Source organism: Pristiophorus japonicus, chromosome 12, assembly GCF_044704955.1.
Source record: "Pristiophorus japonicus isolate sPriJap1 chromosome 12, sPriJap1.hap1, whole genome shotgun sequence".
NCBI classification, from domain to species: Eukaryota; Metazoa; Chordata; class Chondrichthyes; family Pristiophoridae; genus Pristiophorus; species Pristiophorus japonicus.
In genome coordinates this window covers 160,703,573-160,729,445 of record NC_091988.1, presented here as the reverse complement: position 1 = coordinate 160,729,445, position 25,873 = coordinate 160,703,573, and the positions used below count along the sequence as shown (strand labels likewise).

Here is a 25,873-nt window from a genome sequence, read left to right as displayed (position 1 = left end):
CTCCTTTTTGAGCCTCGTATCCAAATCATTGATGTACACAGTAAACTGAAGTGGACACAGACAGAACCCTTTGGGTCACCGCTCACCCACTTCCAACCACTCTGAGGAATTGCCCTTCATTCCTACTCTTTCTTAACTCAATCAATATGGATTCTGTTTTCATGGAACCGCATAGGACACCTCACTCAATCCTGATTCTCATTTTTTGGGGAATATTGATCCTTAATTTTTTTTCCTGGTTTTCTGTAAAAAAAAAAAACTTTTGATATCCCTTGTCCTTTCTGCAACAGTGGGTTTTTTTAAATCTCATTTTACCTCAAAGCCTCTTTCCCTTTTTTTCTCTGGTAATATTTTTTTCCATGATTTATTTCAGCTGCAACTATTGCAACAAATGTATCTAGCCTGCTGTCCTTCTACTTTCAAACTTAGACTTTTATCACCGCCCCCTCCTTTACTTATTAATTTAAATCCTCCCCCAGTGCTCCACTTGTCCTCTAAGGATGTTGGAGTGACTAGCTCGTGAAGGCCTTTACTTGTTCCAGAACACACTTCAGTGTCCCAAGAATGGGAGCCCTTCCCTTCTGCACCAGCTACGCATTGACCTTCCTAATCACCCTATCCTTAATCTACCCAGTGTGTGCCACAAGAAGCAATCTTGAGATTACCAGTAGAATCATAGAAATTTACAGCACAGAAAGAAGCCATTCGGCCCAACGTGTTCGTGCAGGCCGACAGAGCTATCCAGCCTAATCCCACTTTCCAGCTCTCGGTCCATAGCCTTGTAGGTTACGGCACTTCAAGTACATATCCATGTATTTTTTAAATGCTATGAGGGTTTCTGCCTCTACCACCCTTTCAAACAGTGAATTCCAGACCCAAACCACCCTCTCGGTGAAAAAATTTTGTCTCAAATCCCCTCTAAACCTCCTACCACTTTAAATCTATGCCCCCTGGTTATTGACCCCTCTGCTAAGGGAAATAGGACCTTCCTATCCACTCTATCTAGGCCCCTCATAATTTTATACACCTCAATTAGGTTTCCCCTCAACCTCCTCTGTTCCAAAGAAAACAACCCCAGCCTATCCAATTTTCCTCATAACTAAAATTCTCCAGTCCAGGCAACATCCTTGTAAATCTCCTCTGTACCCTCTCCAGTGCAATCACATCTTTCCTGTAATGTGGTGACCAGAACTGCACGCAGTACTCTAGTTGTGGCCTAACTAGTGTTTTATATAGTTCAAGCATAACCTCCCTGCTCTTCTATTCTATGGCTCGGCTAATAAAGGCAGGTATACCGTACACTTTTTTAACCACCTTATCTACCTGTCCTGCTGCCTTCAGGGATCTGTGGACATGCACGTCAAGGTCCTGTTCCTCTACATTTCTCAGTGTTCTACCATTTATTGTGTATTAACTTGTCTTGTTAGCCCTCCCCAAATGCATTTCTTCACACTTCTCCAGATTGAATTCCATTTGCCACTGTTCTGCCCACCTGACCAATCCATTGATAACTTCCTGCAGTCTACAGCTTGCTTCTTCATTATCAACCGCACAAATAATTTTGGTATCATCTGCAAACTTCTTAATCATACCCCCTACATTCAAGTCCAAATCATTGATATATACCACAAAAAGCAAGGGACCGAGTACTGAGCCCTGTGGAACCCCACTGGAAATAGCCTTTCAGGTGCACAAATGCCCATCGACCATTACCCTTTGCTTCCTGCCTCTGAGCCAATTTTGGATCCAACTTGCCACTTTGCCTTGGATCCCATGGGCTTTTACTTTTGTGACCAGTCTGCCATCTGGGACCTTATCAAAAGCCTTGCTAAAATCCATATAGACTACATCAAACGCACTACCCTCATCAACTCTCCTTGATACCTCCTCAAAAAATTCAGTCAGGATTGTCAGACATGACTTTCCCATAACAAATCCATGCTGACTGTTCTTGATTAATCCATGTCATTCTAAATAAAATTTAGCCTGTCCCTCAGAATTTTTTCCAGTAACTTTCCCATCACCGAGGTTACGCTGACTGGCCTATAATTACTCAGTCTATCCATTTCTCACTTTTTAAACAATGGTACAGCATTACCAGTCCTCAGGCACCACATCTGTAGCCAGAGAGGTTTGGAAAATGATGGTCAGAGCCTCTGCTATTTCCTCTCTTGCTTCTCTTAACAGCCTGGGATACATTTCACCCGGGCCTGGTATTTATCTACTTTCAAAACTGCTAAACCCCTTAATACTTTCTCTCCCTCTCCCTCTCCTCCCCCTCTCCCCCTCTCTCCCTCTCTCCCTCTCTTTCATCTAATATTTCACACTCCTCTCTGATTGCAATGTTTGCATCGCCCCTCTCTCTTTTGTGAAAACAGATGCAAAGTATTCATTAAGAACCATACCCACATCTTCCGCCTCCACACACAGGTTACCTTTATGGTCTCTAATAGGCCCTACTCTTTCTTAGTTATTCTCTTGCTCTCAATGTATCTATAAAACATCTTTGGGTTTTCCTTGATTTTACTTGCCAATATTTTTTCAGCCCTCTCTTTGCCTTCTTTGTGTTTTTGTTTTTAAATATACTGCCCAACACCTCAAACATGCGTCTATCTTTGTCATTGGTTCCAAAGTGGACCTTGGCTTTCGGCTGCTCTCCCTCCATTTCCAGGAGCTTCTCCACTTATTCAGTGATGTTTTTCACCCTGGCACCAGGGAATCTTGAATCCATCTGCTCTTCCACATCACCTAACTATTGCCCATTCAATGTACAGCACCTCGCAATTACTGGTCGGAGTGATCAGGCATATCTGCAGAAGCTCACAGCATCAGTACTGTGAACAATGCCACGGGGAATACATTGATGCTAAAAACAATTAACTGGTATGCTGTTTACTGAGGATTCATACCGATTTCCTTTGGAAGGACTGCTTCCTTGCCTTGCCCTGAGCTCTGTTGGCAATGCACCAGGATAGTGGAGGGAATGTGCACCTAGGCCATTTGCCAGCCACAAGGCCACAGCTTGCTGCTTTTTTTTCTCCTCCTTTCCCAACAGCCCTCCCCATTCCATCCCCCGAGAGTACATAGCTGGCTGCTGCTTGGTATTTCTCGTTGTGATCAGGCTGTTATCAAGAAGTCAGAAGACCAGGGCTTGTACCTGTATCCATGTGTTCCAAGTCTCTGGATATTGATATTCCATTGCACCACCAGTTGAATTAATTATTTTTGTAAATGCTCATGGGACACACTGGGGAAGGCTAAAGTGCAGAAAAGTTCTATTTTAATTAAATGTGTGGCATTCCTTGCTAAAACCACCTCAACACGTGGGCCAAAAACTGCAGACGGAGGCTTCCCGCGGGCGGATGCCTCTAGCCCAAATTTTTTTTACAAAAGTACTTGGTGGTCCCGGAGGAACGAACACTTACGCTTCGAGGCAGAGGTGCCTAGCCCAGCGCAGAGGGCCACAGATCCCAGGAGCGCATGCATATCCTGGGATCACGTGAGCCTGGACCACCAATCACAATGTAGTATTCTCATTCATAGTAATGGGAGCTCCTAGTACGATCAATGAGATCACTCCTTAAAAACAATAAAAACACGCACATAAAAGAACACACTTTTTTAAAGAAAAAGAATAGAAATTAAAATGAATTCAATGTTTTTTCATTCTGAATTTAAAAAAAAATATATTTTAATAATGTTAAACATAAGCTTATCTTCCATGGGCAGGGTTTTTAATATAAAAATAAATAATAAAATGTATTTTTTTCTAACTTTTAAAACTTGTACGCTGGCAAAAGCAAGCCTTACACTTGCTTTTACCAGGCGTAAGAGTTTGAAGGACATTCGCTGTGCATGAGTTGGGCAAATAGCCTAAATCTCCTCCCACAAAGGCTCTTCTCTCGGAGGTGCATGATCAGTCAAGAAATTTTGACAAATCGCAAGTGCCGGGTTTAGGTGCTTGCGTTTCGCGCGCCTAAACGTGGAACTTGCGAGGCCTTTTGCACATATTGTACGCACCCGGAGAGGCCGCAATTTACGGCCCTTGTATTTTATGTGATTCCTTGTGAGCTCAGTGCTTCCGTGCAGTGCTACTGTTCCACCGTCATGTGGAGAACAATGATATCTGAAGCATTGCCCCCTGCAGGACATTGGCAATATTGCGGTTATGAAGTGGTCATTAAATGCATTTGTCTCCCTTTTTATCATTTTAAAAGTATGAAACTCTATCCAACTGTATGTTGAAAAATTAGGATGCAGTTTATAAGTGCTCACAACAGGTTTATTCATAACTGCCTGATAATTCTTTAACCAGAACTCAATTGCCACCTGTTATTTTAACCCTGAATATAAAAGTGAGAAAATATTTTTTTTTTGACCAAATCCATAGTGAATTTTAATGGCGTAATTTTTGGTGCCAAATTATTCATTACTTTCTCTTGGATTTAGCCACATTCTGTAAATCTAAGCAGTAGGTTGATTACCAAACCACAACGGTTCTTACAACGTATTGACTTGCAAATCCTCTTAAATTGGAGTCTGTCTTTTTACAAAGCAAAGCTGAAAAAGGGGGCTAAGTAGTAATCAAATCCAGCTGTTCCATGGTTAAATGTTGCTGTATAATTCCTTCAAATTTGTCTTCAATTAAACAAAAATTGTCATCTTGTAATTTCCATCATTTTTTTTAAATAAAGGTTTAATCGAAATGGCCACCTGAAGTTCCACATTGAGCGACTGCACAGTTCTGACTCTCAGCAGAAGAAGCCCAGGCAACAGCACATCATCCTGAACAGTGATGACGAAGCGATCGGTAAGTCACAAAGCACCTGGCAGTCAGCGGAGTCTCCTCTTCACAAATTAGCTCACAGAACGGGCTCCCAAAATTCCATAGATTCTAGAACGGTTCCTGCAGATTGGAAGGTAGCTAATGTAACCCCACTATTTAAGAAAGGAGGGAGAGAGAAAACGGGGAACTACAGATCAGTTAGCTTGACATCAGTAGTAGGGAAAATGCTAGAATCTATTATTAAGGACGTGGTAACAGGGCACTTAGAAAATAATAAGATTGGACAGAGTCAACACGGATTTATGAAAGGGAAATCATGTTTGACAAATCGGTTAGAGTTTTGTGAGGTTGTAACTAGCAGAATAGATAAGTGGGAACCAGTGGATGTGGTGTAATTGGATTTTCAGAAGGCATTTGATAAGGTGTCACACAAGAGGTTATTAAAATTAGGGCTTATGGGATGGGGGTAATATACTAACATGGATTGAGGATTGGTTAACAGACAGGAAACAGAGTAGGAATAAACGGGTCATTTTTGGGTTGGCAGACTGTAACTAGTGGAGTGCTGCAAGGATCAGTGCTTAGGCCTCAACTATTCACAATCTATTTCAATAATTTGGATGGGGGGACCAAATGTAATCTATCCAAGTTTGCTGATGAGACAAAGCTAGATGTGATTGTAAGTTGTGAGGAGGATGCAAAGAGGCTTCAAGGCAATATAGACAGGCTAAGTGAGTGGGCAAATATGTGGCAAATGGAATATAATGTGGAGAAATGTGAAGTTATCCACTTTGGTAGGAAAAATAGAGACACAGAGTATTTGTTAAACGGTGAAAGATTGGGAAATGTTGGTGTTCAGAGGGATCTGGAAATCCTTGTACATGCAGGACTGAAAGTTAACATGCAGGTACAGCAAGCAATTAAGAAATCAAATGGAATGTTGGCCTTTATTACAAGAGGATTTGAGTATAAGAGTAAAGATGGCTTACTGAAATTATATAGGGCCCTGGTGAGACCACACTTGGAGTATTGTGCACAGTTTTGGTCTCTTTACCTAAGGAAGAATCCAACGAAGGTTCACCAGACTGATTCCTGGGATGGGGGGATTGTCCTATGAGGAGAGATTGAGTAGACTAGGCCTACATTCTCCAGAGTTTAGAAGAATGAGAGGTGATCTCATTGAAACATACAAAATTCTTACAGGGCTTCACAGGGTAATAACTTTTATTCATATAGCGCCTTTAATGTAGTAAAACATCCCATGGCATTTTACAACAGTGTTATATGGCAAAACAGATACATTTGACACTGAGCCACAAAAGAAGAAATTAAGGCAGATAACCAAAAGCTTGTTTAAAGAGGTAGGTTTTAAGGAGCGTCTTAAAGGAGGAAAGAGGTGTTTAGGGAGGGAGTTTGCGAGCAAGGGCCCAAACAGCTGAAGGCATGGTAACCGATGGTTGAGCAGTTATAATTAGGAATGTTGAAGAGGCCAGAATTTGAGTAACGCAGACATCTCGTGAGGTTGAAAAAGATTAGGGACAGGGAGGGGCAAGGATGAGCATTTTGAAATCGAGGCGTTGTTTAACTGGGAGCCAATGTAGTTCAGAAAGCACAGGAGTGATGGTGCGAATTAGTACATGGGCTGCTGAGTTTTGGGTGATCTCAAGTTTACGTAGCGTAGAATGCGAGAGGCCAGCCAGGAGTGAGTTGGAGTAGTCGAGTCTAGAGGTAACCAAGGCATGAATGTGGGTTTCCGCAGCAGAAGAGCGGAGGCGGGCAATGTTAGAGGTGGAAAAAGACGGATTTAGTTACGCTGTGGATATGTGGCTGGAAACTCATTTCGGAGTCAAATACGACACCTAGGTTGCAAACATTTTTGTTCACCCTCAAATTGATGCTCGGGAGAGGGATGGAGTCAGTGGTTAGGGAATGCAGTTTGTGGCGGGAACCAAAGATGATGGCTTCGGTCTTCCCAATATTTAATTGGAGAAAATTTCTGCTCATCCAGTACTGGATGTTGGACAAGCAGTCTGACAATTTAGAGACCAAGCAGGGATTGAGAGAAGTGGTGGAGAGGTAGAGCTGGGTATGGTCAGTATACATGTGGAAACTGACTCCATGCTTTCGGATGATATTTCCAAGGGGAGCATATAGTTGAGAAATAGAAGGGGGCCAAGGACAGATCCTTGGGGGATTAGATCGATAAGAATGGAACCAGGTGAGTGCAGTCCCACCTAGCTGGACGTTGGAGTGGTGTTGGAGGAGGGTGGAGTGGTCAACTTGTGTCAAAGGCTGCAGACAGGTCCAGAAGGACGAGGAGAGATAGTTTACCTTTGTCACACTCACAAAGGATGTCATTTGTGACTTTGAGAGCCGTTTCGGTACTGTGGCAGGGGCGAAAACCAGATTGAAGGTATTCACACATTGAATTCATGGAAAGATGGTCATGGATTTGGGAGGCAACAACACGTTCAAATACTTTGAACAGGAAAGGGAGGTTGGAGATGGGGCGATAGCCAGCAAGCAAAGTGGGATCAAGGATTGTTTTTTTGAGGAGGGGTGATGACAGCAGATTTGAAGGAGAGGGGAACAGTACTTGAAATGGTTGAAAACCATTAACAATGTCGGCTAACATGGGAGCCAAAAAAGTAAGTTGAGTGGTCAGCAGTTTAGTGGGAATAGAGTCAAGAGAGCAGGAAGTGGGTCTCATGGGCAAGATGAGTTTGGAGAGATCAAGAAGAGAAACTAGAGAAAGATATGAGTCTAGGGCTAGGGAAGGTGGGAGCCTCAGATGATGCTTGGCCCTGTGGGCGAGGTGAAGGAAGGGAACTCGCAGAGGTAGCTGATCGGATTATCAGGTAGATGCAGGAAGGATATTTCCCCTGGCTGGGGAGTCTAGAACCAGGGGTCACAGTCTCAGAATAAGGGGTCAGCCATTTAGGACTGAGATGAGGAGAAATTGCTTCACTGAGGGTGGTGAATCTTTGGAATTTCTGCCCCAGAGGGCTGTGGATGCTCAGTCGTTGAATATATTCAAGACAGAGATCGATAGATTTTTGAATATTAAGGGAATCAAGGGAAATGGGGATAGTGTACGAAAGTGGAGTTGAGGTCGAAGATCAGCCATGAAAAGAAAAAAAGACTAAGATTTAAATAGCGCCTTTCATGACCACTGGATGTCGCAAAGCGCTTTACAGCCGATGAAGTACTTTTGAAGTGTAATCAATGGCGGAGCAGGCTCAGGGGGCCAAATGACCTCCTCCTCCTATTTCTTATGTTAAGTATTTTTGCTTGCCCATTAAATGTTTGGAAGTGGGATCAGTGGACTCACTGAGCCCAATGGTATGAATGAAATGGACCAAAGTACCCTGAATAAAGAATTAACTTTAGCTGTCGAGCTCAGCAGCTCTTAGCCATCTCATCCCCAGTGTTGTTGCCATCGATCACTGTTTAAACACAACTTTTAAATCTGAGTAACATGCTATTTTAAGAATATGCAATTTCTGGTTTCTAAATTCGAAATGCTGTAAAATGATTGAACCAGAAAGATCAGTTGTGTTTTTTTTAAATTAATGCACAGATTCCAATACAAGCTCGGGGTCACAATTATACCAGAAGTTGCTCGCGAGTATAGGCCATTTTGCTTGAAATGTAAAAACCACTGCTGTTTACGGCAATATAAAATTTCTTCCATTTTTATGCTGGAGGCTAATTTCGGTATCTTTTACCCGTACATCTTTGTGCTTTTTTTTAAAAAAGCATCATAGATTCAAGTCATCAACCAACTGAGTTAGTGAAGCGCTTTCATGTTATTCCCTAATGCTGCCTGATAACTGAAAATGAGGCAGTGGATTTTGCTTCATGAAGGAATTTTATTATTTCAATGTTTATGTTGGAGCTGGTTATCGATCAGCCCCCTTGTAAAGTAAAGTGAAAGCAAGTAGATAATGCACTTCTCGCGCTGATCTATTTTGAGAAGCTGAAAGCTACCACAGATCTGTCAATAAATACTTTGGGCTGTCGAAACATTTGAAAATATTGCACCACCAAAATTGGATTTAATTGCTCATCCACCTCGCTGCTGTTTGTGGGCTCTTGATGTGCTGAAAATGGCTACAATAACATTTCAGAACAAGTTATTGTATGTGAAGCTACTTTAAATGTGAGGTGGTGCTTGAAAACAACTCTTAATGCATATTTTGTGCCCTGTTCATACAAGCTAGTGTCTAGTGTAACATGAACAAAATCCTTCCATTTAGTGTTTACTGAAGGTGCACACTTGGTGGCACGGGATAGTTTGATGCCAACTTTTTCTTTATTTCTACTATTCTGGAGAAAGGCTGAGGTGGGTGGTGGAAGAAAAACTGTCTTTAGTTCCAGACTGAAAGTTTAGCGTGCTACTGTGTTACAATGGCAGGTACCAAGAAAGGTTTGGCCTGTTTCTATGTGGCCCAAACAAGGCTTCAGTGTTAATATTCTCTCCCAAGGGTAGGCTAACTAGTTACAAACCACAATCTGGGACAGACTCCATGACGGGGATAAAAATGTACGATGCTGGAAAAGCTCTGGAGATCTGTCTGTATATGAATGGAGGTTAATAACTTTGGTGAGTGCCCATTGGTACTGGTGGATACCCACCTGTGTTGGCACATGGAACTTGGTTAATTCAGCTTCTGAAAGGTGTTCATGTTTAGTTCATTCAATATAGGGGAAAAATGTGGTTGGCATTATTGGAGAGAGCGAGAGGTATAGATTTCACTTAGCAACAGCAAGTGTTCAAGATTGAAGTAGGGCCTTGGGATGTTTATAGTAGTGTCATGCTGTAAACCTCCCATCACATACCATTACAGTCTATGCAAGAGGATGTTGAAGTACAAGCCAATTGAAGGACGGTGCATTGAATGTAAATTACCGAATGTTAATGTACAAGAAATGTGAACTTGTGTGCATCGGCTGAAGAACGATGCTTTTGACTGGAGATTACCAAATAAGGCATGGCTTCTTCCAGTTTTTAAACAGAATAATGTATAAATAGAATTTTTTTTCTTTGTTCAAGCAGCACGAAGAGGGACTCATGCCTAGGCGTGCTCTATCTGTGATTATACGCCGCGTAAATTGCTTTTTATGCTGAAGTTCAAGAATAAAATGATTATAACCATAAGACTGAATTCGTTACTACTCAAGTGAGCAACAGAAGTCTATTTTAAACCAATAATCCGGAACGATCATCTCTGCGGGTTTATTTTTCTCACCACTTTGCTCCCCTGCCCTTTAACATAAGAACATAAGAAATAGGAGCAGGAGTAGACCATACGGCCCTTTCAAGCCTACTCCACCATTCAATAAGATCATGGCTGATCACCTTCCCACTCTATTCCCATGCTTGGGACATGCTACCCTCTGGCACCTTATGCGAGTGACCTATTATTTGATTGTGGTTGGCATCACAACAGAACCTAATCCTGTATTTATCTAACTCACATTTTTTAGTGGGAACTCAGACGTGGAAACCCCGGTTGACTTTTGTAGTGGTTGAGGTTCCCCCCCTCGTTCCTAATATAGTGATGCTGCGGCCAATTGTAGAACCTCTGAAAGAGTTGTAGCTGAGGTGCATTACCTCATGCACAGGATTGAAGGTGACACCTTGTTGCTGTGTGTAATGCAGCTACTCACTATGTAAACTTGCTGAGCCTGCGTGCTCTCTTCCAGATGTTGCTCTGCATTTTCTATTTCGATATCAGAATCTCTGATATTCTTTCTAAAAGGACTAATATCTAAATCTGAGAGTCCTCTGCTGACTGGAGAAAATTGTTTGTATCCACTGTGCAGCTCTGCAGACAGACGAGACTGTTATTTCACCAGACCGGTTCCAGGCATTGGCCCAGGACCACATCATAGTAGCCCAGGAGCAGTCCATTTCTGACCAGGTAGGTGGCACGTTATGTGCATTACCCTGAAACTTGAGCGAGTGGTCTGTGATAAATTCCAGTCTCTCCTTCAAACTACTTTTCAGTTCTTGTGCCTTTTTTCTACTGAGTCTGACGTCTTTTTTTTTTAAATCTCCCCCTCGCTTTACAGGATGAGACAACGTACATCCAACACATAACATCTGACGGACAGACCGTTCAACATTTAGTTACAGCAGATAACCAGGTAACATTTGAGTAATTTGCTTATTCCTTACTTTTCACACATACTTTCCACTTGGTAACAGTTCAATTTTAGTCAGTTAAACTCCAGCAGTACTCCATGCACACTTAGAGGGTCCCTAAACTTTGGTATGTAAATTGTACAACAATACTGACCAGTAACAAGATTCTTACTTTACATATAAAATATTTATACCTTTAATTAAACTTGCCAAATACGTTAGCATTTTAATGGAATTGGTTTCAGTGGTGTAGCTGAAACTCCATAGCGTGGGGTGATGCGGGACAGCAAATTTGAAATCTGTCCTATTTAATGTCATCGCAACGATTATACTATATACTGTTTATTATTGAGGCTTGTGAGGGTTCTATTTTTAATTGATCGCTGCTGACTTGGCTTCTCTGGGAGAATCTACATTCACGTGTCAGGCTGGATTTCAGAGGTAGCTTCAAGTGTCGTGCTCAAGTGCTGTGAAGTCTGGCTGGCCCACACTATGCAACAAAGGGCTCTGAAAAGTTGGATGTTGATTCGCAGGCGTTGTCAAATGGTATTCGTGGCCTTTGGTGCTCATTCAGTCAAGGAAGAGGTCATTGAGAGCCTGTTTAGCGATAGAGCTAATTGCAGGGGATGCAATTTCAGCCAGCCAAGTGTCATTGTATCTTTTATTGATTGACAGCTCTGTGCTTTTGGGCAATTCAGTTTTTCCCTATTGTATTGACATGGCGGTGAGCCTGTGACTGCTCCATTGGGTGGGCTCAACCTGGTGTGTATGTTTTGCTTTACGGACTGTTACTCATTTGGATCTGCTTCGATGCAGTGACGTCAATTGTTCTCTTAAGCAGTCTCGTTGTCTGCTTCTCTACCGAAGTTGACTCCCATTGTCCAGTATCTGCTAGCGCGATAGCAGAACCTCCCTAGATAAAACTCCCTAGTGATCTGGAACGGATCTCTGTGGTTTAAGCACATGTACTTTAATCTCTCCAATGGTGAACCAAGTTAACACTCGGCGAGGCATTCGGTTCGGTCTGTAAGCTGCTTTATTGCACGGTAGTTAAAATAGCGGGAATAATGAAAGTCACTTGGCACAATCAGTTCAACTTCTGTTCGCATACAAAAATCAAGAACACTTTGGTGCGCCCTTAACGTCAAACCACAAACTCTCCCTGCACACACAGGGCTAGAATGTCCACTCCATTTCCGCTGGTTTTCTCGGTGGTACTGCTAGTTTTCGGCAGAAAATCACTTGGCGAGAATTTCCACAAAGTTGCACAGAGTTCCACCGGCAGTTTCGAAATACCACTGAGGAGCGGACCGCTGGCGGCACCGCCGAAAAAAACGCTACCGCCCAAGTTTGGGCTCAGCGGTGACCCGTAGGCAAGTAAAAAAAAAAACGCTAACGAGAAAGCAGCCGGAGCTAGGTGGTGGGTAAGTAGCCCTGCAGCAAAAAGGTAAGTTAAAGTGTTTTTTTATACTTTTAAAATTCTTTTACAGAGATTAAGTTGAAAAGGGTCCTGAGAATGTGTTCTGATTTTAAATTTTTTGTTTTTTGGAAAAAATATTTTGTGTTTTTCCTTGGCCCAACCTGCAGCCTCGGTATAAATTTAAGTACTGCCTATTTTAATTAAGAACCTCCCAATTTGCCCAGGATCGTGTTTCCGCCCGGAATCTGCGTGTAAGATCCATTTTTCTCTTTTTGTGCAATTTTTCGCCGGCATTAATTTAATAATCTTAGCGCTCTTTTGAGCGGCAATGCGGCAGTGGCGGATTTTATGGAAATTCTAGCCCTCAAGCTCTATACTTGCAACCTGCTGCTGCCTGATTGATTGATTGACTGTCTGATGTCTGTGTCCTGATGTTTTTTTTAAAAACCGTCTCCCCAAGATCAAGAGTTTGATCACATCAACTCTTGGATATCTTCCTGAATGAACTTCTGTTATCCAAAAACTGTGAGCACACGAGAAAGCTCATGTCATTTCCACTGAGCAAATGATAGTGCTAGGAGTATTCTGGGAAACACAACCTCACCAGATACTGTACGTATAAGGTCACACTTCCATTCGCACACTCACTTACAGGAGTGGTCCTTGACATGGAACACATGGTGCGATTCTGGGGGCAGCAGCAAGTTCAGATGTGAGATTCCTTACATGTTGAATTGCTGACCTGTGTTCTGGGATGAACTGGTGCTGAGTTGAGCCCTGGGATCTCTGCACAGGTGTGGAAAGGAAAAATTGAAGGGAGGGTTGCCTCTGCATGATATAGTGGGGCAGCTTATGGACCAGAAGTCAGTGGAAAAGAAAATCTGGTAAGGGGTAAAACGATTCACTAGTATCTGGTTTTGCCCTGCAATAAAAGTAAAAATGACCCCCATCTAAAATCTTGTGTAAACTGGCTGTGGTAGGGAAGACCTTGGTGCCGTATTTTGAAATATTTCGGTTGGATTAAATGCTCCTTGAAGTATTCATTTACAACAAATCTGTAGTGGAATTGAGATTCGCAATATCGAGATGGAGATGGCTGCAGATCAACACTATCTTGTACTGCATACCTTCCGTACAGTTTAGAAACTGGATTTAAATTGGGTTCAAAATAAAATGTTACATTAATGAAGGTCTTGCATTTCAGAGATAACTGCATACAGTTTTTGTTTTCCTAGATTTGTGTTCGATTTCTATTTCTAAACTTTATGACCTTCTCTTCTACGCTGCAGGTGCAATACATAATTTCGCAAGAAGGTGTACAACACCTTGTTCCACAGGAATATGTAGTTGTCCCTGAAGGTCACCACATTCAGGTAGGTGCCAATTTACTGTGATATGCAATGGAAGATCGTTGAGAACAGACATAGAGCAAAAAATGTGCCAAAAGGCTATGGCATGGAGCAATGGGACATCATCAGTATACTTATAATTTAAGATGATGCTTCAGTGCGATAATGAGGGAGCGCTCCGTTGTTAGAGATGCCACGTTTCAGATAAGTCGTTAAACGAAGACCCCATTTGACTGTTCAGATAGTTGTAAAAGAACCCATGGCACTATTTGAAGAAGTACAGGAAATTTGCTCTGTCCTGACCAGCAATCATCCCTCAATTAACATCATAAAAAAGACTTGGATTAACTGATCATTAATCTCATTTGCCATTTGCAAGACCTTGCTGTGTGCAAATCAGTTGCTACATGGCCTATAAAATAATGACAACACTTCAAAAGTAATTCATTGACCGTGAAAGGCTTTATATAAATGGAACTTTGTTCTTTCACATTCCATTCCCCCGCCTGTCCCCTGTAAGTACAGTAAGTACGAGCAGCTAGTTCTAAGATCAGCAGAGGTCTGGGAAGATGTCACCTATCTGTTCTCTTGTTGCATTTTCAGGGAAATTATGCATATTTCCAGTTATCCACTTCGCACATGCTTTTGTATCTAATACTCCTTCGCACAAAAGTATTACACAAAACACCATTGGGGGGAAAATTGCGGTTGGAGGCTTCCTTCGTACAAATGCTTCTGACCCCAAAAAATCTACGAATGACCTGGTAGTCCTGGAAGAACTTAGGATTCCGGTCGAAGGCCTAGATTCTCTGCACAGTACATGGGGAGATAATCTTTCACCTACATACGTACGTACAAGCTGAAATCATGTGGGCCTGGACCACCAATCACTATGCAGTATTCTCATTGATTAAAAATGGGAACTCTATGGGCTCCCATTACTATCAATGAGAAAAACACCGAACACAGCATAATACATAAATAAAACGCACCATCTATTTAAAATTAATTGAAATTAAATGTTTTAGAAAAAAATATATACTTTGGGAATTTTTTTGTGTTTTAATAGTGTTAATAATTTACCTTAATGGACAGGGTTTCTAATATAAAAATGAGTGTTAAAATTTAAATTTGAATATTTTAAAAGTGTTATGCTGGTAAAAGTGCCTGCTTTCACCAGGGTAAAGGTTTGAAGGATTTTAGCTGGGCATGAGTTGGGCAATTAGCCCAGTCTCTGCTGCGCGAATGTCCTTCCTATGGGTATGCGTAGGATCTGTATGGAGAAATCTTGACTGATCAGAAAAGCTGGTTCTTGGCGCATGCGCATCGCGCCCAGAAAATCGGCTTTTGCGCAGCCTCGCCGGGTCTGTGTGCACTCCATATGGACCAGGCGAGGCTGGAATTGTTGGCCCATTGATTTGAAGTGGCCATTTTTGAATTTGTACTTGATCTACGCATTATACAAGTAAATCATTTTCTCTTTTCTGTGTAGGAGGCATACAGCTGCCTCCACTGGAGCAGCTCTGATTGGTCACTGTGAGGGGGGGTGGGGGGGAATGCTGGTAAATGTGAGTGCTTGAGTATCATTGTCCTCTGCTCTCTCTCCTCTTTGTTACAACCCACAGTTATACTACTCAGACTAGAATCTCTCCTACTCAAAGGACCATACTGTCATCGCCCCCACCACCCCCAGTCTTTCAAGTTCCACTGATTCCCTGTGCCCTAGACCCACCATGACCTCATCCAACCCCACCTCTGCCATTTTCTCCAGCGTTCTCTGACATGCTTTCTGCACTATCACGGTTGCTCCATCTGCATTGTACCCTCCTTCAGCACCTCTCTCCCTGCCTTGAAAAGCTCCTACAGTCCCTTCTCTTTGGGAATGTGTTTGATCTCCCTTCCTTTCTCTCCTGCTTGGTTTCCACTCTTTGGGATAATCTCGTAGATTGGGGCTGGATATTAGGCTTTTCGGTTTTCAGGGCGAAAAAACGGACGGCGAAGCGGGAAAATTACTGGCGGGAATAGTTTGCGCATTGGTGAGGATGTTTCTACATCTGGGACCTGCGCAGGGGCGCAGCGCGAAGGGAGGCGTTGTACACTTTTCATGGCGGAGGGATGGGAAACAATGAACGTGAGAGAGGCCTGGGGGCGGGGAGGGGGGGCCATAAAAAAAAAACACACCAACATTCCCAAACATTGCCCACGCCACCACAACACAAATCGCTAATGCCAGAACTGGAGGACGCAGAGATCACGTGGGGGGGAGGGGGAGGGGGGATTCAGGAGATACGATTCGCCATTGGCAGCCATTCCTTCAGCTGCCTTGGCCGCAAGTCCTAGAATTCACATGCCTTTCTACCTCCCACCTCCTTTAAGATGCTCCTTAAAAACCATGCTTTTGGTTATCTATTCCTAATATCTCCTTATGAGGCTCAGTGTCAAATTTTGTTAATGCTCCTATGAAGCGCCTTGGGACATTTTACTACATTAAAGGTGCTATACAAATGCAAGTTGTCGTTTTATTATTTCCAACTAATATTGTACCTCATTCATTTACTGATGCTCTCCACAGGTCCAGGATGGTCAAATCCACCACATACAGTATGAATCAGACCAACAGATACACCAGGTCTTAGAGGGACAACAGGTACTGTTCTTCTCTAGTGAGATGTGACTACATTTAGAAATGGAGCTTTTTTAAAAAGAGAGAACTAAATGGTTAAATTTGGGAGTTATCTGGACTGGTCATCAGTTGTCACTCGCGGCAGCATGAAAATGCATTCCCTACTGTCGAGGGCTATGTTACAGAACAGTATGGCTCACTATCCCTGTATCCCAATGCCCATACCAATTACTCCAGTTACCGGGATAGATCATCCAGCGTAACTTCTGTGATTAACGTGCATTAATAACCTGAATCGCCCCAAAAATTAATGCGTTAATCTCTGAAGTTAACTGTGATTAATTGACAGCCCTACAAGATAGTGATAAGGAATGGGAACCCTAACTTTTCTACCTCCATAACCAAGGGTATAAAACCTCAACCATGCTAAATTAGAAGAGGCTAGGAATTGAGCTAGGACCTTCAAGTTTTTAGCTTGCATCTCTGGTCCTTCCAGATGCATGTGGAATGACGGTGAGTACAGTGCACCTCCATCATATCTACTTGTCACAGTCTGTCAGTGCACTGCAGGACAGAGTTGTCCCATGTGTACAAATTTAAGCAGGTACTTGTGAGTAACTCTTACCTGAGGAGAAAGAGGTACTTGAAAGGCACTGTTACTATGGAGATAGATGTATGTATCCCAGCATGTTGCAAACAAAATCTTGGCAGTTGCATCGCTATTTGTGAGTTGTTTCATGTTTGAGTTACATGTCATCATTAAACACACTAAAGCCATTTGATTTCAAGATACTATGTGAACAATCCTTTTTTTTTTAAGGGGCGGGGGCGGGGGAGGTGGCAGTACTTGATTCTTTTTAAGAGATTTCTTGACCCATCCCTGCTCAAGTTGACTAAGCCCATGACACTCAAATTAGGATCTTAATTATATATTCTGCATTTAGTTGTAGTCATCTATATTTTCCTTTACAAATAATTCCAGCCCCAAAAAAGCAGCTTTAATAATGGGAATTTGGTGACCATACTGGGGGCACATTCCAGCATATGGGCCACATTTTATGGCATACAATTCCTTTTGTTTGCAGTTTTGATTTTCAAATCTACAAAATCCATTGGATGAAGTGTGAAATTGCCACTATCCCCATTGAATATTTTATCAAAAGCATTTCAGCATTGTAGTGGCCGGTCTCTTCAGATACTTGAGCCCGCTAGTAAATGTTTATTGCTGTTAATCTCTTGACGTGTGTTACTTTACTCAGATCGCAGTGAGCCATGATGGACAGATCCAATACGTGCCAATCACTGACCAGCAGATAGTGACACAAGCCGAGCTAGAAGCTGCTGCACACTCCGCAGTGACAGGTAGGCAACCTCTGGAGCCCAGTCCTGGTGTGAGGAAAAGTAGTAGTCCATATTCAAACCTGAACCTGTTCAGAATGTTTGCTCCCATTGTTACTAAGCAGCTGATTTAAGAATGTCCTCAACTGGCTAGTTACGGCTCCAATTTCTTGCAATTTCAATAACTTTATGGTTGGAGGCGGCAGCAAAAGATTTTATGTGACATCATGATCTCAAAATCTTTTTGCTTTTCAAGATGTGTCCAGGTGATAGTGAATTCCATTGACACTGTATTTCTTGTGCTCATGACAGCACTGAAATTGCTAAATCCTGAAGACTTCAATCTTTATCTAACCCTTCTTTGATAAATTTCAGTTCCTTTTTTTTTCCAGTAATCCCTTTAATTGTCTCTTGAACCTTTTTACTATCTGATTCAATGGCCTTCCCTCACAACTTATTCTATGAATCCATTTCATTGCGTGATGGTACTATCTGGGGGGGGGGGGAAGTTCTGTTGTTCCTACTAACTCTTTGACATTTGACTTGTGTCTCCTGGTATTTAAAACCCTTCACGATGGGCCCATTTTGTCGATCCCTTCTAAATTTGGCAGCATTCAATGAAAAAAAGCCCTAACTGATTCTGACCATGTAATAGACTTGCATTAATGAAGGGTGGTTGTTATAAAAGGGTAAGCTGCTGTTTCCTCTTCCTCCACAGCTGTAGCAGATGCTGCCATGGCCCAGGTCCAAGGGATTTACACAACCGAGGCTACAGAAGAACAAATACAGCAGCTTCAGCAACAGGCAATCCAGTACGAGATGGCTCACGCGGAGGTCATTGCGTATTCTGAAGACTAATGCAGTGCAAGTGGCAGCAGGAGGAGATGAAGACTTAAGCACTTTTTGGATTTTTGACGAGAGAGAGAGAGGGCGGTGGGGGTGGGGGAAACAATGATGCCAAGAGACAGACAAGTGACTGATCCTCTTTCCCTGCCTCCCCATATTTCTGGTTTGCTCCTTAGATTATCCTCGACACCTCTTGCATGCGGTGAACAGAAGAAAAGCCAATCTGTACATTTTGCTCATCTTCCCCCCACCCCCACCCCCACCCTGTTCCTTGTCAACAGGACTTTTGCAAATTGGTCAATTATTGGACCGATCAGTAAACCTGGTACTGAATTCTCGGAAATGGTCCGAAATGCGAATCACCTTTTTTGATGGTTATTAAAAGGTTTAGCACAATGTTTAACGTGGGCTGACGAACCTGTGTGTAAAAAAAAAAAAAAAGTGACAAGGTTCCAGCTTTAGAGACGTTCTGTACACAGATCTATACATGACTTATATTTATGTGTGTGTATATAGAATATATACAAAAATATTATGTATAGATTATTGAATGCCTGCAGGTGAATTACAAGGCAATGATCCAGTCGAGGAATTCAGATGCTAGATCATTGTCTTATTCACCATTGCCTCTTGTTTTCCATTTTAATATATAGCAGATATTGAATTTTTTAAAAAGTTGCCATTGCAGCAATCTATTCTGTGATGTGGATATTTGTTTTCAAGATGAAAGAACAAAATGTTCTTGCTATTTTTGTTTTATTTGCGAGGAATCTGACCTTGTATTGGATCACGTGACAGGATCTGTATTCACTTTCTTCTGGGGGCGGAATTCCCCTTCACAGGTGATTTCTAGAAAATTTGCACTTGATGCATATTGAAATGAAGTTTAAAATGTTTCAGGGAATTCTCCCTATCCCCCACCTCCTCCCCCCCACCCCCATGAATGGATTGGTGTGTCCAGTGTGAAACTCAACCATAAGCACCAGGAAACGTCCAGATTCAAACCCAGCTCGTTGCCTAGCTGGCTGATTTCAGCATTGCATCAACTGGGGCATTAACTCTGGTCCCTTCTATAATGATTAACAGTAAAGGAAAAATCGAAAAATACTTGGAAACCTCACATGGGAAACCTCAAACAGCGCAAAGTATATTGGGAGCCTTTTCAAGGCGAAAACATACTCTCTTGCTATCTGGATGATAGGCCTATTGAGAATGGAGGTTATAAAGCCCAAGGAAGCTTGTGTGTTACAGCCTTGTAATATGGGCTGAGTCATTTTTTTGTTTGTGTTGTGCTACTGGACTGGAATTTTCACTTCTTGAAGCATCAGCCATAGCTTGTACCATACGGGTCAATGCAAAATGAATCGAAGGGTATAGTAAAACCAATATTGGTTGATATTTTCAGGATTATCTGATTAGTGTTTCCTGGGTTGCACAAATAACCATTAGTGTTCAGTAACATTCATCACATTCAACCTTGTTTGTTATACCATCCACTTGGTTGCTTTCATAATGCTGGAGTCAATAATCTATCACTATGACCTTCCATTAGTCAATATTTACATTGTTTTCCCATGGACACTTCCTGCTAATACTGCAAAACTAAACTGTATGTATATACAGTAATGTACATACAATAATTTATTACATAGGATGAGATATTTTGCTTTCCAACTGGCCTAAAATGATTACAGTTGACTATTACCTCAACTACAGTGGATACTACTCTTGCTGTCTTTGTTAATTGGTGGTTACTGTTTGTTTTCTAAGACCTGATTCTCATCAATACATTACATTCATTTTGTAATTGGGCCTTCTCACTTATTTTTCTAGAATGTGTTTCCACATGCACTGCCTTTATACCAGTGCTTATGCATTACTGTGAAGCACTTTTATGCATATAGATATGAAAGCAGTAATGTGATATTGCTCCCAATCTCACTCCTAAGCATGCTGAAGTGGGGAGGTGTGACACCATTTCTAGTAAATAGTCTTAACTCCACATAGGCTTCCCACCCAGTGCAGTACATCTCTAGTCTGGTACGAAGTCACATTTAAAAAAATAATCAGGTGACCATTGGACCGGCTGGGTACTTTATAAACTTCCCAATCTTTTATTGTTTCTCCAATTGAATATTGGGAAGACCGAAGCCGTTGTCTTTGGTCCCCACCACAAACTCCATTCTGTAGCCACAGACTCCATCCCTCTCCCCAACTTCTGTCTGAGGCTGAACCAGTCTCGTATTTGACCCTGAAATGAGCTTTCGACCCCACATCCGCAGCATAACTAAGACCTCCTTAATATCGCCCGTCTTTCCCCCCCCCCCCCCCTTATCTCAGCCTGTCCGCCGCTGAAGCCCTCATCCACACCTTTGTTTACCTCTAGATTGACTATTCCAATGCACTCCTGGCTGACCTCCCACATTGTACCCTACGTAAACTAGAGGTTATCCGAAACTCGGCTGCCCATGTCCTATCTCACACCAAATCCTGCTCACTCATTACCCCTGTGCTTGCTGACCTACATTGGCTTCCGGTTAAGTAATGCCTTGATTTCAAAATTCTTGTCCTTGTTTTCAAATCCCTCCATGGCCTCCCCTCCCTATCTCTGTAATCTCCTCCAGCCCCACAACTCCCTCCACCCCCCCCGCCCCCCAAGATGTCTGCACTCATCTAATTATGCCCTCTTGAGCATCCCTGATAATTACTCAGCTATTGGTGGCCGTGCCTTCTGTTGCCTAGGCCCTATGCTCTGGAACTCCCTGCCTAAACCTCTGCCTCTCTATCTCTCCTTCTTAAAACCTACCTCCTTGACCAAGCTTTCGGTCACCCACCTGCCCCAATTTCTCTGTGGCTCGGTGTCAAATTTTTTGTCTCATAATACTCCTGTGAAGCGCCTTGGGATGCTTCACTATGTTAAGGGCGCTATATAAATTGCAAGTTATGAGACAGCCCATGCTCCTACAGCTTGAGAATTCACCAACTGGAGAGTAGAGTACTGCTCTTGTGTTCTAATTTACAGCTAAGCTCAATGTGAGGTGGTCGAACTGATCATCTGGTAGCTCAATGCATTTCTACAGATACTGGTCTCTGTCCAATATCTGTAGTATTTGCTACTCCCTTCTTTCTCTTCCTTCCCTTCCAACTTAGTTTGTGTTTGCAGTCCCCTCTCAATGATGAATGTAATTATACAATCATTACACAACATGGTGTGACCTGTTAATTGAATTTATTTCAATTGGTTTATTCCAGAATTTTCTCTAATATAGAATATATATATATATATATATTATATGTTCCATTATCGCTTAGTATGTATTGGTAAATTTTTGTGCTAACAGACCGAATATGCCACTAATTAGAGTATTAGAGTCCACTATTCGACTGGGGGTGGTGGGGGGGGGCGGCATTTTAATCTAAAAATGGGTGGGTTGGGGGCGTGGAGGTAGATAAGTGTTAAACATCTGAAATCCGACCCAAACCCACTTTCAGCCCACCTCCACTACTATGACCACTCAATCGTTTTGCAATTTCAACCCCCCCCCCCGGCCAACCTCCGCCCCCATGCGATCACTCCCTTCACTCTGTGGCCTAATGCCGCAGGCCTACCCACCCAGAGCAAGCCAGCCATTAATCTAGCTGGCTGCGGGTGGGAAACTGAGGCTTCCCATTAAGATCAGGCCCTACCTGTGGGAAACTCATTCTCCCGGGTTTCCCAACCATCTCTGAGCCCCACACCCCCCACCCCGCCTTCCTCAATTAAATTCAGCCCTTGGCTTTTTTTGAAAGCAATTAGAATTATTTTTGTTAGTTGGTGCCTAGAACAGCAGTCAAAACAACTAAAAGAAATTTATATCATTAAAAAACCCCATTAATAACATTTATGTATAAAAGGGCAGTTTTTGTTTGCCTTTTTGATCAAAAGTAGGCAATTTTTAACATTGTTACTAAACGTTACACAAGATTGCTGTGAATGAGGAAGATGCTTTGTGCCACCTTACTTCATTCATCTAGAACAACCTAGTTCCTTATCACAGCATCCAGTTATTAATTGGTTCTAAGTTTTTTTTTCTACCGTTACCCGACCTAGAGGTTTGCTAAAGGAAAGTTTTGTTTGGCACTTGTTCTCAGCTACCTTTTTGATCATTTGAATTTTTACCCCCTTTCGACTGTAACAATAACAAAATATTCCAGTTTTACTTTTTCTGTACTCTTTACTATCTTATAAATCTCTGAAGTATTCTTTTAGTTGCCTCCTTTCAAGACTGAGTAGCTTGAGTCTTTTTCAGTCTTCCATAAACCCATGCTGTGCTAATCTCAGAAATTGTTTTGTGTTGGAAAAAAATTGGTAATCGATTTGGAAATCTGGTTAGTCGGCTAAATTTTATAGTAGGGTTGGATGGGTGGGTGGTCCGATCACATCATGCCTTTTAAATGGTATCAGCCAGATAGGTTATTTGTGTAAAAAAAAGAAAGATCAAGTGCCTCTATATACTGATGTGTAATATTATTTGAATGTTGCAATGACCAAGCACGAGGTCAGAAATCAAGGTTCATTAGAATTGTGTTATAATGGAGTACTTGGTAATGATCATCCTGGAATGTAAAGATAACCCCTGGCTTCTCCACTACAAATTGTCTTCTTAAACCCCTCTTTCCTGCCTCCTCCACCCTCGCCTTCAACAAGTGCAAGGAGCTTATGGTGTCACTAAGATCGAGACCATCCATTGAGCTGCCTCTGCCACTTCCCTTCTATTCCATAGCCCACCAAGCCAAATGTCCCCTGAGGTCGTCTTCTGTCCGTCCACACCCCTCCCCCCGCCCCCCCCAGCCCTAGCCCTGAACTTGCATCTTTCCCTAGTGTCTTCTATTGCCCTCATTCCTTCTCTGAGCTTATCTTGTTCATGAGACCCACCTCCTGATCCCTCAACCCTATTCACAACAAACTGCTGACCACCCAACGTCCCTTCCTCTGGGCCCCATGTTAACTAAGATTGTTAATGGTTCCGTTTCCTCAGGTGCTGGCCCCCTCCCCATCAAATCTGCCGTCATCATCCCTCCTCAATAACCCACCCTTGACCCCTCTGTCCTTGCAAACTACTGCCCCATCTCCAACATGATGTCTAAGAATCATGGTTTGTGGGTGAATAGTTTGACTTTTGCTCTGTCTACTTGCATCTTTTGAACTAGACTCATTCATTGAAGGTGAACTAGCTGATTGAGGTTGGGAAGAAGTTGGTTTGCAATTAATAGTGCTGCTCGGCTTGATTATGATGGATGGGGGGATGATAGCAGGAAGAGAAATTAACCAGGCTGTCCACACCTCATTACTCTCCAGTAATGCCTGCTGGAAAATGCAGTTCTGCCAATGTCAGGTGACGACAGGAATAAGCTCATCTGGCATCCTATATGGTTAAACAGCCTACTGATCCTGTCTGGATACATATACACACATGAAGAATGTTCACGGGAAGGCAGCCTCTGCCAGTGGGACTAAAAGCGATGAGAAAAAAGGTAGAAAACTGGGGGCAAAAAAAGTGAACTAGTCAAAAGGAGATCGACACCCCAGGATCATACTCCCTTACTGGAGGGGACTCCTCCCACAGTTGAGGGATCAAACATTGGATATGAGCTCAAAGTCATTCTGGTTGGTGCCCTGGTTACTGAATAATTGCCATCACATTAAGGACTTCCATTCCTGCAGTTACAGAAACCTTGATTAGGTCCTGCAGGGCACCTACTAATGGTATTCATAACTTAAAATGGTAAAAATTATGTTCTACATTGCATCTTGTAATACTCCACTATGTGGGGCATCTCTAATACTTGCTTAGCATTGGGGTTCATGAGGTAGCTATTTTGGTTGGTCTTCACCTAGTAGCACTTTGTTGATATGGTGGTGTCTTGTTTTATTGGAAATTGTCCAGTGAAGAACAAATAGAAGCAGGAATAGGCCATACGGCCCCTCGAGCCTGCTCCGCCATTTAATACGATCATGGCTGATCTGATCATAGAATCAGGTCCACTTCCCTGCCTGCTCCCCATAACCCCTTATTCCCTTATCATTTAAGAAACTGCCTCTGTCTTAAATTTATTCAATGTCCCAGCTTCCACAGCTCTGAGGCAGTGAATTCCACAGATTTACAACCCTCTGAGAAGAAATTCCTCCTCATCTCAGTTTTAATTGAGCGGTCCCTTATTGTAAGATTATGCCCCCTAGTTCTAGTCTCCCCTATCAGTGGAAACATCCTTTCTGCATCCACCTCGTCAAGCCCCCTCATAACAGAAAATAGGCGCAGGAGTAGGCCATTTGGCCCTTTGAGCCTGCACCATCATTCCATGAGTTCATGGCTGAACATGCAACTTCAGTACCCCATTACTGCTTTCTCGCTATACCCCTTGATCCCCCTAGTTGTAAAGACTACATCTAACTCCTTTTTGAATATATTTAGTGAATTGGCCTCAACAACTTTCTGTGGTAGAGAATTCCACAGGTTCACCACTCTCTGGGTGAAGAAGTTTCTCCTCATCTCGGTCCTAAATGGCTTCCCCCTTATCCTTAGACTGTGACCCCTGGTTCTGGACTTCCCCAACATTGGGAACATTCTTCCTGCATCTAACCTGTCTTAACCCATCAGAATTTTAAACATTTCTATGAGATCCCCTCTCATTCTTCTGAACTCCAGTGAATACAAGCCTAGTTGATCCAGTCTTTCTTGATATGCCAGTCCCGCCATCCCAGGAATCAGTCTGGTGAACCTTCACTGCACTCCCTCAATAGCAAGAATGTCCTTCCTCAAGTTAGGAGACCAAAACTGTACACAATATTCCAGGTGTGGCTAAACCAAGGCCCTATACAACTGTAGTAACACCTCCCTGCCCCTGTACTCCAATCCCCTCACTATGAAGGCCAACATGCCATTTGCTTTCTTAACCGCATGCTGTACCTGCATGCCAACCTTCAATGACTGATGTACCATGACACCCAGGTCTCGTTGCACCTCCTTTTCCTAATCTGTCACCATTCAGATAATAGTCTGTCTCTGTTTTTTACCACCAAAGTGGATAACCTCACATTTATCCACATTATACTTCATCTGCCATGCATTTGCCCACTCACCTAACCTATCGAAGTCATTCTGCAGCCTCATAGCATCCTCCTCGCAGCTCACACTGCCACCCAACTTATTGTCATCCACAAATTTGGAGATACTACATTTAATCTCCTCGTCTAAATCATTAATGTATAATGTAAACAGCTGGGCCCCAGCACAGAACCTTGTGGTACCCCACTAGTCACTGCCTGCCATTCTGAAAACTACTCATTTACTCCTACTCTTTGCTTCTTGTCTGCCAACCA

The 25,873-nt window shown here is 42.6% G+C and overlaps 1 protein-coding gene across 1 annotated transcript in view; it reads left to right on the top strand.

Moving 5' to 3' along the window:
* LOC139276885 (zinc finger protein 335-like) overlaps positions 1-20,320 on the top strand; it is a 143,491-nt gene extending 123,171 nt beyond the window's left edge. The window contains exons 35-41 of the mRNA XM_070894883.1: positions 4,695-4,810; positions 10,616-10,713; positions 10,865-10,939; positions 13,647-13,730; positions 16,279-16,353; positions 17,589-17,691; positions 18,386-20,320. Coding sequence (XP_070750984.1) covers positions 4,695-4,810; positions 10,616-10,713; positions 10,865-10,939; positions 13,647-13,730; positions 16,279-16,353; positions 17,589-17,691; positions 18,386-18,525 — 691 coding nt within the window. The 3' untranslated portion in view covers positions 18,526-20,320. The remainder of the gene's footprint in view (positions 1-4,694; positions 4,811-10,615; positions 10,714-10,864; positions 10,940-13,646; positions 13,731-16,278; positions 16,354-17,588; positions 17,692-18,385) is intronic.
* The last annotated feature ends 5,553 nt before the right edge of the window (positions 20,321-25,873 follow it).